Genomic DNA, 14,057 nt, shown 5'->3' on the forward strand with positions numbered 1-14,057 from the left:
GATATACATATACCACCCCTTGTCTTACCAGATACACATAGACCACCACCCAAAGTCTTATTTTCAATTTTCAATGACGGCCTAGGAACAGTGGGTTAACTGCCTGTTCAGGGGCAGAACGACAGATTTGTACCTTGTCAGCTCGGGGGTTTGAACTTGCAACCTTCCGGTTGCTAGTCCAACGCTCTAACCACTAGGCTACCCTGATGTCTGTGTGTCTATGTATACTGATGATTCAACCATGTGCGTTTCAGCAAACACAGCTAATGAAGTGACTGAAACCCTTAACAAGGAGTTGTAGTCAGATTTGGAATGGGTGGCCAGTAATAAACTGGAAGTGAACATCTCTAAAACTAAGAGCATTGTATGGACCCCAGGAAGAGTGGCTGCTGCTTTTGTAACAGCTAATGGGGATCCTAATAAAATACACCAAAATAACTTCCTGTATGTCGACACTCTAATCAAATAAGGATGTGGTTATTGGATGATCCCCTACTTTGCATGTCATTGATCCGTGTCTTGCGTGACAGATCTTCATCTTCATCATCATTGATTCAACATTACAATTCAGAAAACGTCTCAGATGACCCCAATGAATTGTTGTTAGTAATGAAACAGTGATTTTTGTGAAAGTATGTTTATTTGTCAAATAAAAATATATTTCCTCTAATATAGTAATATACAAGTCCACACACCAACTCAGTGCAGGCAAAAGATAAAACAAACAATTGTTAAAGTTATAATAATTTTAAGGTAATTGTTTTAAAATTTAAACAGCAGTTGACAACATGGGAGACTCCTAAGTCTTGTACACGGTGGTGTAGTGGAGGGTAAGCACTATTTCCTCACATTTTGTATTTTACACAAATATTTTGCCACCTATCATGAAAAAACGCTAAGAAAATATAGGGAGCGTTACTTTTTTCACAACGAATGGCGTTTAACCACCTATTTTTTTAATAACATCACTGGTTGTACGAATTACTTCAGATAATTACTCCAAACGCTGAGGATGACGATGAAGCTGAAGGTGATGAAGATGCAGTAGACGCCAAACAGCAGCCGGTCGAGGATGTAGCCCACCTGCATCCAGTCCTGGGAGATCTGGTTCCCGTCCACATGCTGGGCCACCTGGAGGCGGATGGACTGGAGCTCATTGCCCAGATTCCTCAGCTCCACCAGGGCTGGATCGCCTGCCTCTGCCCACATCTTACCTGGTTCTCCTGTTTGAACCTGTCTCTCCACCAACACTAGAGGGCAGACTTTCACGTCTGTTTCTTAGAGACAAGAGGGAAGGAAGGGAGAAAGGTGAAATTATGAATATACCTCCTAATGAGACAAATTATTGATAAACGTGGGTAGTACCATTCTGTCTAAGGTCGGACCTTAGACTAGTCAAGTGTCTGGAAAAATGCATCAGAGTGTTTCCTGCATTTATGTTACTGTTCAGGCCTGTGATTAAACACTTTCACTATATTGCATTGGGTTGGACAGGACAAGGATCTGCTAACTGAATGAAAGTCTGTGTAATTGTAAATCCCTGGAGGATCAGACAGGGTACCTCTTGCAACTGGATTGAGGATGATCTTGTCCTCTCTGGATTTCTGAGGCAGCCAGACGAGGGTGCCCATGAAGCGCAGGACGAGCACTCGGACCCAGCCAGGCACTGGGTGGAAGTTACTGGAGCCGACCAGGAGGTTGGTGATGAGAATAGTCTCCAGCAGGCTGGCCACCATCAGAGCCAAGCAGATGGCGAAGAACACATCTGCATGTGCAGGAGGTGAAGAGAGGAAAATATTCAGCAACTCTTAGGAGGACAAAGGAAGTGGACTTCAGCTAATTAAATAACACAAAGGGAACATCTACCTCTATGACTTACGACAAAAATGGTGTTTCCAGTACATATGTTTTCATGTTTTACTCACTTATCTTTTTTTGTCCCCCTTTTCATGGTATCCAATTGGTAGTAGTTAGTCTTGTCTCATCACTGCACCTCCCGCACAGACTCAGGAGAGGCTAAGTTCGAGAGCCATGCATCCTCTGAAACATAACCCAACCTAGCCGCACTGCTTCTTGACACAACCCAGAAGCCAGTACATCCAACCCAGAAGCCAGCACATCCAACCCAATGTGCCGTAGGAAACACCATACACCTGCACTGCACCCAGCCCGCCATAGGAGTCACTAGTGCATGATGAGACAAGGATAACCCTGCCAGCCAAACCCCCCCTAATCAGGACAATGCTCTGCGTCGCCCCATGGACCTCCCGGTCACAGCTGGCTGCGACAGAGCCGGGGCTCGATCCCAGAGTTTTTGGTGGCACATCTAACACTGCGATGTGCCACCTGGGAGGCTCTCATACTCACTTATCAATGGTATGGTGCTTCCTGTGACTGGCAGCAGGTCATTCACGATGAGCAGGAAGACGGAGTAACCAAAAATAAGGCTCATCTTGAAGGAGGAGCGGTCCACATTCTGGGGAGGCAGCAGGAAGCTGAAGAGATCCACAGTGATGAGGAAGCAGCTGGGGATCAGGAGGTTCACCACGTAGAGGGTTGCTCTGCGCCTCAGGACAATCTACAGTTTAGAGACACAATGGTCAATTTCAACCTTCAAAGGTGATTTGGTGTTATGCAACATATTCCCATTTCAGAGAAGACAAAGCCATAATTAGCTGGGTTAGCATCCTATGTGTGAAACAGGAAGTACTCTCTGAAACAATTGTTATGCTCGGAATATAGAGAACTCAACGTTCTGTAGTAGTAGAGCCAAATTACTGGCGTCTGAGAAATTGCAGTGCTTTGGGTTCGTACGTAGAAGCAGAGCTCATCATAGGGGTTGCTTTCTCCCTGATAGAGTGCTGATAAATTGAACCTCCTGGATTTGATGTCCATCAGCTCCCACTCCCCTTCGGTGGACAACACGCTAATGGAGCGTTTCAGGATGTCCTCCACCTTCTTCCCTAAAATAATCCTTATGTCCGACACTGCAGGGGAGATAAATGAATGGGTTATCCTGGGATGAATGGGCTGAACCTATATGGAAGCAGAACATGATCTGTACTGAGGGGATGCTAAACTCGGGCCTAATAGCAAACGGATCCCTTGGTTGACACCAAGTAATTTATCAAAAACTTCAATGGACTCGATGTCCACCCTGTTTCACATCTATCATTTCAGATCACAAGAGTCAGGATGTTCTTTTGGGAGAGAAGGAGCGATGGGTTTGGCGTCTGACGTCTTACCGCGGTGGATGTAGGAGTTGAAGGTGAAGGTGCAGTTCTGGACGTCAAAGGGGAAGGTGTAGATGTCCAGGTTACAGGAGCTAACCACTCTGACAGGGTTGGCGTCTCGCACTATACCAGTGTGCTTAATGTACACATAAGGGACGATGGGAGCTCTGTTTTCATCCATACTGTAAAACAGGGTGAAATAGGGGGACGATTTCAAACCATGGGCAGGATATAAATCATATGTTTTATATTTTTTAATAGTGACTGAATCTGTTACAAGTGCAATAAAAAGGGACAGAATTCAAACGTTTGTAAGGATATCCTCCCCCCCTCAAAATTATAATAAGAATAATCCTATGAGTAAAACATTAAGTATTCTCTGAAACAATAGTAATGCTAGAAATATAGAGAACTCAACGTTCGGTAGTAGCAGAGCCAAAGGAATGGTGTCTGAGTAATTGCAGTGCTTTGTTTCATGCATGTTAATATTAGAAGCCTCCTCCTCCCTAAGTGTTTTATTCACTGCCTTATCACATTCTGCCAACCACCAAAACCCCTGAAATGTCCATCCCTAACTATAACATTTTCTCATAAGATAGAACTGTCACGTTCTGACCTTTATTTCCTTTGTTTTGTATTTATTTAGTATGGTCAGGGCGTGAGTTGGGTGGGCAGTCTATGTTTGTTTTTCTATGATTTGGGTATTTCTATGTTTCGGCCTAGTAGGGTTCTCAATCAGAGGCAGGTGTCATTAGTTGTCTCTGATTGAGAATCATACTTAGGTAGCCTGGGTTGCACTGTTTGTTTGTGGGTGATTGTCTATGTTGATGGCTTGTTTCAGCGCAGCTCTCATTAGCTTCACGGTTTTTATTTTGTTTACTGTTTTTGTATAGTGTTTCAGTGTTCCTTTCTTTAATTAAACATTCAACATGAACACATATCACGCTGCATATTGGTCCTCCGATCCTTCTCGCCTCTCCTCTTCAGATGAAGAGGAGGATGACCGTGACACGAACTGCCAAAAGGGGCAGAGTTAGCCTGCAGAGTTCAGTCTTACTATCCAATTTGAGCTTCTATTTTTAAAAATCCATCTTTCCAGAAACAAGTCTCTCACTACTGCCGCTTGCTATAGACCATCCTCTGCCCCCAGCTGTGCCCTGGACACCATCTGTTAATTGATTGCCCCCCATCTATCTACAGAGCTCGTGCTGTTAGGTGACCTAAACTGGGACATGCTCAACACCCTGGCCATCCTACAATCTAAGCTAGATGCCCTCAATCTCACACAAATTATCAATGAACCTACTAGGTACAACCCCAAATCCGTAAACACGGGCACCCTTATAGATATCATCCTAACCAATCTGCCCTTCGAATACACCTCTTCTGTCTTCAACCAAGATCTCAGGGATGACTGCCTCATTGCCTGTGTCCGTAATGGGTCTGCGGTCAAATGACCACCCCTCATCACTGTAAAACGCTCCCTAAAACACTTCAGTGAGCAGGCCTTTCTAATCGACCTAGCCTGGGTATCCTGGAAGGATATTTACCTCATTCCGTTAGTAGAGGATGCCTGGTTGTTCTTTAAAAGTGCTTTCCTCACCATCTTAAATAAGCATGCCCCATTCAAAAAATGTAGAACCAGGAACAGATATAGCCCTTGGTTCACTTCAGACCTGACTGATATTGACCAGCACAAAAACATCCTGTGGCGTACTCCATTAGCATTGAATAGCCCCCGCAATATGCAACTTTTCAGGGAAGTTGGGAACCAATATACACAGGCAATATACACAGGCAGTAAAGCAAAGGTCAGCTTTTTCAAACAGAAATTTGCATCCTGTAGCACAAACTCCAAAAAGTTCTGGAACTCTAAAGTCCATGGAGAATAAGAGCACCTCCTCCGAGCTGCCCTGCACTGAGGCTAGGAAACACTGTCACCACCGATAAATCTACGATAATTGAGAATTTCAAGAAGCATTTTTCTACGACTGGCCATGCTTTCCACCTGGCTACTCTTACCCCGGTCAACAGCCCTGCACCGCCACAGCAACTTGCCCAAGCCTCCCCCATTTCTCCTTCACCCAAATCCAGATAGCTGATGTTCTGAAAGACAATCTGGACCCTCTCTAAAATTAACCGCCAAAATTGTTGCAACCCCTATTACTAGACAGTTCAACCTCTCTTTCTTATCGTCTGAGATCCCCAAAGATTGGAAATCTGCCGCGGTCATCCCCCTCTTCAAAGGGGGAGACACTCTAGACCCAAACTGCTACAGACCTATATCTATCCTAACCTGCCTTTCTAAGGTCTTTGAATGCCAAGTTAACAAACAAATCACCGACCATTTCGAATCCCACCGTACCTTCTCCGCTATGCAATCTGGTTTCTAAGCTGTTCATGGGTGCACCTCAGCCACGCCCAAGATCCTAAACGATATCATAACCGCCATCGAAAAAAGACAGTACTGTGCAGCCGTCTTCATCGACCGGCTTTCAACTCTGTCACTCCCCACATTCTTATCGGCAGACTCAATAGCCTTGGTTACTCAAATGACTGCCTCGCCTGGTTCACCAACTACTTCTCAGACAGAGTTCAGTGTGTCAAATCGGAGGGCCTGTTGCCCGGACCTCTGGCAATCTCTATGGGGGTGCCACAGGGTTCAATTCTCAGGCCGACTCTTTTCTCTGTATACATCATTGATGTCGCTCTTGCTGCTGGTGATTCTCTGATCCACCTTTACGCAGACGACACTATTCTTTTTACTTCTTTTTACTTTTGACTTTGGACACTGTTTACAGATTGGACACTGTAAACCAGGGGTGTCAAAGTCAAATGGACGGAGGGCCAAATAAAAAATTTAGCTACAAGCCGAGGGCCGGAATGTTCGAATGTTCATTGAAACATTTTTAAATGACGCATATAGTCTAGTGAACCTAATTGAACCTACTGAAAACCTAACAAATATATTCCAATATGATCAGATAAATAAAGCAATATTTTCTTATGGCTCTGTCAGTAATCTTTAATTTTCAACAGACACAAAAGACAAATTTCCTTTATATAAAAATCCCCATAACATGAACATTAAATGAAAGAAACCGGTATTCAAGGCACCATCAGTAGCCTATATTTTCTATTTTAGCAAAAGTGGGCTAAATTTACTTCAAAGAAAAAACAATAATAGCAATTTTCTATCATCCACTCAACTGAAATATTTTTAAAATATAATTGGATTGAAATACAATAAAATAAAGTGCAAAAATCTATTAATCAAAAACAACACTTTGTTTAAGGAGAAGTAACATGCAGTGAAAACAAATATTAAACTTTAACTTTTAAACTTGAACTGAGTAAAAACTCTAAATATGTGATTGCACAGTAATGTTCACTTGTTTGAGGTTGAGGGTGATACTTGGTGGTGTCCCATCTTTTCCACAAGTTCATCAATGTTCGGGGTAAGGCTCTGAGCTGAGAAAATCCTCAAAATTGAGTGGAGGTGTTCAGCAGTAAGTCGACTTCTGTGTGATGTTTTGTTCAAGTTCATCAAAGAAAACAGTTGTTCACACAGGTATGTGCTGCCAAACATAGACAACGTTTGAGCAGCCTGGATGCGCAGCTGGGGCATTGTGTCGGGGAGGAAACGGGCCAACTACCGCACCCACCCACTGCCGCATATTTTGCCCTCAGTGCATCATTGCATTGGAGGTCAATCAACTCCATTTGGAGGTTTGGTGGTGAGCTTTCCACGTCAACAGCAAATGGGTTACCGAAGCAGTTCAACCTGCTTTTGTGCTTCAAAGTCAGCAAATCAAGCTCGAAAGTCAGCGGCAAGCATACCTATTTTATCAGCCAACTGTGCGCTCGGGAACGCACTGGTAGAGAGCTTCTCTTTCATGGTCTGGCAGCTGGGAAAGTGGCTCAAATTTTCTTTCCGCATCTGCGTCTCCCACAGAGTCAGTTTGGTTTTAAATGCCTTCACTGTACTGTACATATCAGAGATGACACGATCCCGACCCTGCAGCTGCAAGTTCATTGCATTCAGATGACTCGTAATGTCACACAGAAAAGCCATTTCACACAGAAACATTTCGCCTCAGGGAGTTGTGTTGTGTCTTTCCCTTTGCTGTCCAAGAACAGACAAATCTCCTCACGAAGCTCGAAACATCTTTGAAGCACCTTTCCCTGGCTTAGCCATCGCACCTCTGTGTGATAAGGCAAATCACCATGCTCCGTTTCTAACTCCGTCAGAAATGCCTTGAACTGGCGGTGATTCAAACCTTTGGCTCTGATAAAGTTAACTGTGCGCGTGATGATGCTCATTACATGCTCCATTTTCAAGGCTTTACCGCACAACGCTTCCTGGTGTATGATACAATGATAAGCTGTCAGCTCACCTGTCGCGTTTTCCTCTTGCATCTTTTCCCGTATCTTCGCCACCAGTCCGCTCCTGTGTCCACACATCGCAGGTGTAGTCGGTTGTCAAACCCACGAGTTTTTCCCAAGGCAGCTCCATCTCATTTACACATCTTGACACCTCTTCATACAAATCATGCCCCGTAGTTGTGCCATGCATAGGACGTAAAGCCAAAAACTCCTCTGTCACGCTTAGGCTGGAGTCCACTCAGCAGGATGAAAATTGACAACTGGGCAATGTCAGAAATGTCGGTGCTCTCATCCACAGCCAAGGAATATGCAATGAAATCTTTCCCTTTTTCACAAGCTGCTCTTTTAGATTGATGGACAACTGGTCTACTCACTGGCAATGGTGTTTCTGCTCAGACTCACATTTAAAAAGAGTTGATTTTTTCTGGGCAAATATATCACAAACTTTAATCATGCAGTTTTTGATGAAATCCCCCTCCGTAAATGGCCGGGCTGATTTCGATCTCTTCTGCCAAAATAAAACTGGCCTTGACAGCAGCCTGGCCTTGTGATTTGGCTTTTTGAACAGAGCCTGTCGAGATTTGAGGCCTCGTTTTTAATTCCTCTGCCTTTTGTAGCCTTTGTTCCATGTCCATATTCTTGTTTTTGTCCGCGTGTTTCGTTTCATAATGTCGTCTCAGATTATACTCTTTCAGTACCGCCACACTTTCTCCACACAGAAGACACACAGGTTTTCCAGCTACCTCCGTGAACAAATACTCCGACTCCCACCTTGTTTGAAACCCCGGTTCTCAGTGTCCACCTTCCGTTTTGCCATTTTTGATGGGTATCTGAAAGTTAATTTTACTGTGATGCTGACAACTGCTGTGCCAATAAATATTGAAATGAAGCAGCCTACTGCTCGGTGCGCCACCGTTGCATTGTGGGAAATGTAGTATTGGTGCGTGTAAAAGATCTGCGGGCTGTCGGCTTGCTGCGGTCTGCGGGCCGGTTCTAATAATAAATCAAGATCATCCCAGGGGCCGTAAAAAACCTTCTGATCGGGCCGGATTTGGCCCGCGGGCCTTGACTCTGACATATGTGCTGTAAACTAACCTCCAGACTGTATTATTGACTGTATGGAGCTTCAATGCCATACAACTCTCCTTCTGTGGCCTCCAACTGCTCTTAAATGCAAGTAAAACTGTAAACTGTCCTTCCTGACTCACATTAAGCATCTACAAACCAAAATTAAATCTAGAATCGGCTTCCTATTTCGCAACAAAGTATCTTTCACTCATGCTGCCAAACATACCCTCGTAAAAACTGACTATCCTACCGATCCTTGACTTCGGCGATGTCATTTACAAAATAGCCTCCAACACTCTACTCAATAAATTGGATGCAGTCTATCACAGTGCCCTCCGTTTTGTCACCAAAGCCCCATATACTACCCACCACTGCGACCTATATGCTCGTTGGCTGGCCCTCGCCTGTCCATTCGCCAAACCCACTGGCTCCAGGTCATCTATACGTCATTGCTAGGTAAAGCCCCGCCTTATCTCAGCTCACTGGTCACCGTAGCAGCACCCACCCGTAGCACGCGCTCCAGCAGGTATATTTCACTGGTCACCCCCAAAGCCAATTTCTGATCTTAATTATTTTGCCACTATGGCCTATTTATTGCCTTACCTCCCTTATCTTACCTCATTTGCTCACACTGTATATAGACTTTTCTACTGTATTATTGACTGTATGTTTATTTTACTCCATGTGTAACTCTGTGTTGTTGTTTGTGTCACACTGCTTTAATATATCTTGGCCAGGTCGCAGTTGTAAATGAGAACTTGTTCTCAACTAGCCTACCTGGTTAAATAAAGGTGTTCTCAACTAGCCTACCTGGTTAAATAAAGGTGTTCTCAACTAGCCTACCTGGTTAAATAAAGGTGTTCTCAACTAGCCTACATGGTTAAATAAAGGTGTTCTCAACTAGCCTACATGGTTAAATAAAGGTGTTCTCAACTAGCCTACATGGTTAAATAAAGGTGTTCTCAACTAGCCTACATGGTTAAATAAAGGTGTTCTCAACTAGCCTACATGGTTAAATAAAGGTGTTCTCAACTGGCCTACCCTGGTTAAATAAAGGTGAAATATATATATATATATTTATATATATATGTGAGATTCTTCAAAGTAGCCACCTTGACAGCTTTGCAGAATATAATCAGTTTCTTGATATGCCTTGATATGCCACATGTGTCAGGTGGATGGATTAGAAACGGATTATACAGCATGATTATTACACAGGTGCACCTTGTGCTGGGGACAATAAAGGGCCTCTGTAAAAGGGGTAGTTATGTCACAAGAGATGTCTCAAGTTTTGAGGGAGCGTGCAATTGGCATGCTGACTGCAGGCATGTCCACCAGAGCTGTTGGCAGAGATTTGAATGTTAATTTCTCCACCATAAGCTGCCTCCAATGTCGTTTTAGAGAATCTCGCAGTACGTCCAACCGGCCACACAAGCGCAGGCCATGGGTATGGCGTTGTGAGGGCTAGTGGTTTCCTGACGCCAACATTGTGAACATTGTGAACATTGTGAACATTGTGAACATTGTGAACAGAGTGCTCTATGGTGACAGTGGGGTTATGGTATGCGCAGGCATAAGTTACGGACAACGAACACAATTTGATCAATTGTCAATTTGAATGCACAAAAGTACCGCAGGGCCCATCCTTAGGCCCATTGTGAGGCCCATTTGTTATGTTTTTTTTTAAGGTATCTGTAATCAATATATACATATCTGTATTCTCAATCATGTGAAATCCATAGATTAGGGTCTAATGAATATATTTCAATTGACTGATTTCCTCTTTTGAACTGTAACTCAGTAAAATGGTTGAAATTGTTGCATGTCGTGTTTATATTTTTGTTCAGTGTATATTGAATCAGTTTTAGTGCCAAAAAAAAAGAGTTTAAAAGTGGGTAAAAAACAATGATACCTTTCCTGATTTTTATTTTTTTGATTTTACCTTTATTTAACCAGGCAAGTCAGTTAAGAACATATTCTTATTTTCAATGACGGCCTGGGAACAGTGGGTTAACTGCCTGTTCAGGGGCAGAATGACAGATTTGTACCTTGTCAGCTCGGGGGTTTGAACTCGCAACCTTCCGGTTACTAGTCCAACGCGCTAACCACTAGGCTACGCTGCTGTATCTTTCATTTAGCTCTCAGATCTCAGATCTCTTTATATTTCTTTCTATGGGCTAATATCAGTAAGACCAAAGTCAATGTTTCATCAAAAAAATAAATATATCGTATCTATATAGAATATAACTATACTATACTCACAATTCATTGATTACCACATCTGGTGACCAGAACCTTTCCCTGGGGAGAGAAATATTGGCAGAGCCGCATTGGACTGGGTCCCAGCTGAAAAATTCATTCTCCCATTCCTAAAACAACACATTAGGAACAATGCAATGTGTTTGTAAACAGCATTCAAAATTATAATATGATGTTAGGATTGTAATACATTCAAAGATAAAATATATTTTTTAGTTTTAACCAAATATATATCCCTATTGCTATCCAGTACATATTGGTGCCCCAACAAATATGAAGTAATGTGAAGTAACGTCCTTAACACAGGTGCTGTAGGAGAATCAGAAACCAAAGTGCACATTGATAATGACCCCCATACACACCATACACTACGTATACTTGCAATAATAATAAAATAATACGCTCACCTTCACCAGCCAAATGTAGGTGTACAACAGTTGTGCTTTTTCTTCCTGAAAAGAGAATTAGTTTTCCTACAAAGTAAAAGCAATAAAGCCACATTTTACATAAGTCTACAAAACAGGATGTGGAAGAACATTCAGAACTATATTGCACATGTCAAATACATTGATGGATTTAATGGTATGTCTCCTCAGGTGAAGTAGTTGAAAGGGATACCATGCTGTCCTACTACTCCTTACCACACCCAGGATACCATGCTGTCCTACTACTCCTTACCACACCCAGGATACCATGCTGTCCTACTACTCCTTACCACACCCAGGATGCCGTAGAGAGTGAAGTACATGCTGATGTTGGTGGGGGTTGAGAGGTTCATGACAGGTCGTATGGAGTACAATGTCATGACGTTCTCCAGGGCAGCCAGAAGGGATATGGTGTTGGGGTTGGTGCAGTTCACCACTATCTTACATCTCAGGCATGGCGCTGGGGAAACAATGGTAACCATGCTGCTTTATATTGTGGGTTTGTAATGACCCTGTGTTCCTCAGTTGGTAAAACATGGTGCTGCAATGCCAGAGTTGTGGGTTCAATTCCACGCGGGACAAGGATGAAAATGTATTCACTCACTACTGTATGTTGCTCTGGATACAAGAATCTGGTAAATTATGTCAAATATCTGTTCATCTTCAGTGAAAAGTCTTTAATTTTGGGGTTCTTGCCTACTGTAGATATCATTATTTGAATCTTGTTTGAATGATGAAGACCTTGCTACATTTTGATATGATAGTGAAATGAGTTGACTGCAAACCCACAAATACATTATGTTAAGAACTTGATCGTTAAGGTATCAGATACCGCAAGTAATATAAAAAAGTGAACATAAAACTAAAGAATAAATGAAAACAAACTATTACTCAAATATAATACTTTAAGTTTACTTAAATTAGTTGACTTGACTTTTTATTTTCCCGTGTCCAAGCTGTACCTACCCTGTACCATGATGCAGCAGATGATGAACAGAACCTGGTGGGAACTGACCCACCATCGTTGAGACTGAAATAGTCATTTAAAAAATCACTGTTAGGTTCAAAGGTCAAACTGTATTTTAGAGATACGGTCCATTGTTTAGTGTATGTTTGATAATTAACACAATGTGTATAACACCATGAATTACTTAATGAATTCACAACTTAATTTACCTAAAAAGACACCAAACAAATGTTTTGACCATTTACAGTAATGCATTGAAGCACAACACACAGACACACAACTTAGGTAACGTACCCTAATTGTCACGAAAGGCATTAGAATGAAAGATATTTACCTCCATTTTGGAAAAATCCTTGGCTGCCATTAAGCAGCAAGCTACAAGTTCTTGACCGTTTCGATCATATGGCTGAAGAACTGTTCAGAGCAAAGCTTTGTTTCCTAACACCCATCGATGGCACCTCTTCACCAGCTGGAACACATTGTGTATATATACAGACTAATTTGCATAGTTAAACACTCATGTTGATGTATTGTCATGTCATATCATAAGTTGCTGTTGGAGAATCCACAGAAAATCTTACAGCTCCAGACTGACTTTCAAGTTTGAACACAGTTCTCCTGCAACAAAGATCTCTGATACGTTAGAAGTGACACAAAGAGTCAGTGATTTCTTGATTCTACAATAAACTCAACATAGGAATTGTAAAAATAAATAAATAAATATATATATATATTTCTAGCAATATTCCTAGCAACAGAGAAGACCATGAGTGAGATCCATAAACCTTGGGGCAAATGAGGTGGTCAGTAGAGCAGGTGAACTCTTTTGGTACAGAGCTACTTTACCTGCAGGGTGTTGGATACAAAACAGGCGTGAGCCACAGTAAATGGCTGTGGTGGAGGGTGAAGTTGCCCCTAGATGCTGATCCTGAGTCAGTGTATCATTTTCCACACTAATGCTTAAGGTTAGGATTGGGGGAGGAGAGTCTGCTCCTAGACCTGTACCTAGGGGACATTTCACCTCAGAGCTGTGGTGTACCAACCTACGCAACAAGTGCAACCAGTGGGCATCGGACGATAGTGTACCACAGCTCTGCAGACAATACATGTACTGGGCTATGGAAATGAGCTGGGGGTTCACCTCAGCACACAAAGGAACAGGTGTCCCAATGTCCCCCCATTCAGCTCTCCCACCCAAATCATTTGTTATGTAACTTGTGTTGTGAATTGCATGGTAATGTTTATTTTCTATCTCGTGTCTGATACAATATATAGGCTGATAATTTAATTATAGATGGGTGATAATATGAGTCCTGGAATTAGTTCATGACCTAAGGAAAGAGGGATTGAGAGAGAAGGAAAGAGAGAATCAGAGAGAGAGAGGGACAGAGAGCAAAGGAAGAGGGAGATAACGAATGAAAGAAAGAGAGAAATAAATAATGAGAGATAAAGAGAGAATGAAAGAGAGATGGTAAGAAAGACAAGGGTAAGAAGAGCACATGCACAGGATTAAATGCTATAGTATCAATGGTACCTAATCAATAAGCAGTGTTGGAAAAAGTACTCATTTGTCATTCTGAGTTAAAGTAAAGATTCCTTAATAGAATATGACTCAAGTAAAATGTGGTCACCAAGTAAAATACTACTTGAGTAAAAGTTTTTAAGTATTTGTTTTTAAATATACTTATTTATCAAACGTACATGGAATTGCTCAAATGT

The 14,057-nt window shown here is 42.3% G+C and overlaps 1 protein-coding gene across 1 annotated transcript; it reads right to left on the bottom strand.

Annotated features, from left to right (window-relative positions):
* Nucleotides 1-670: 670 nt before the first annotated feature.
* LOC127910698 (5-hydroxytryptamine receptor 3A-like) lies at nucleotides 671-12,777 on the bottom strand. The gene is made up of 10 exons (XM_052475419.1): nucleotides 12,673-12,777; nucleotides 12,338-12,401; nucleotides 11,662-11,831; nucleotides 11,354-11,398; nucleotides 10,950-11,056; nucleotides 3,246-3,415; nucleotides 2,815-2,987; nucleotides 2,368-2,578; nucleotides 1,562-1,765; nucleotides 671-1,277 (listed from the first exon to the last, which is right to left on the bottom strand). The coding sequence occupies exons 1-10, from the start codon at nucleotides 12,700-12,702 to the stop codon at nucleotides 982-984; spliced, it is 1,470 nt and encodes a 489-aa protein (XP_052331379.1). The 5' UTR covers nucleotides 12,703-12,777; the 3' UTR covers nucleotides 671-981.
* Nucleotides 12,778-14,057: the final 1,280 nt, after the last annotated feature.

The sequence above is a fragment of the Oncorhynchus keta genome, chromosome 22 (genome assembly GCF_023373465.1).
Source record: "Oncorhynchus keta strain PuntledgeMale-10-30-2019 chromosome 22, Oket_V2, whole genome shotgun sequence".
Classification (NCBI taxonomy): domain Eukaryota; kingdom Metazoa; phylum Chordata; class Actinopteri; order Salmoniformes; family Salmonidae; genus Oncorhynchus; species Oncorhynchus keta.

Bases quoted from the DNA above. Each gene is read 5' to 3' on its own strand.
- LOC127910698 (XM_052475419.1), bottom strand. From the start codon at position 12,702: ATGGCAGCCAAGGATTTTTCCAAAATGGAG. The intron at 11,057-11,353 runs GTGAGCGTATTA...GTGTTGTTTTAG, and splicing joins CCTACATTTGGCTGGTGAAG to GAATGGGAGAATGAATTTTT. The intron at 2,579-2,814 runs GTACGAACCCAA...TCTAAACTGTAG, and splicing joins ATGATGAGCTCTGCTTCTAC to ATTGTCCTGAGGCGCAGAGC.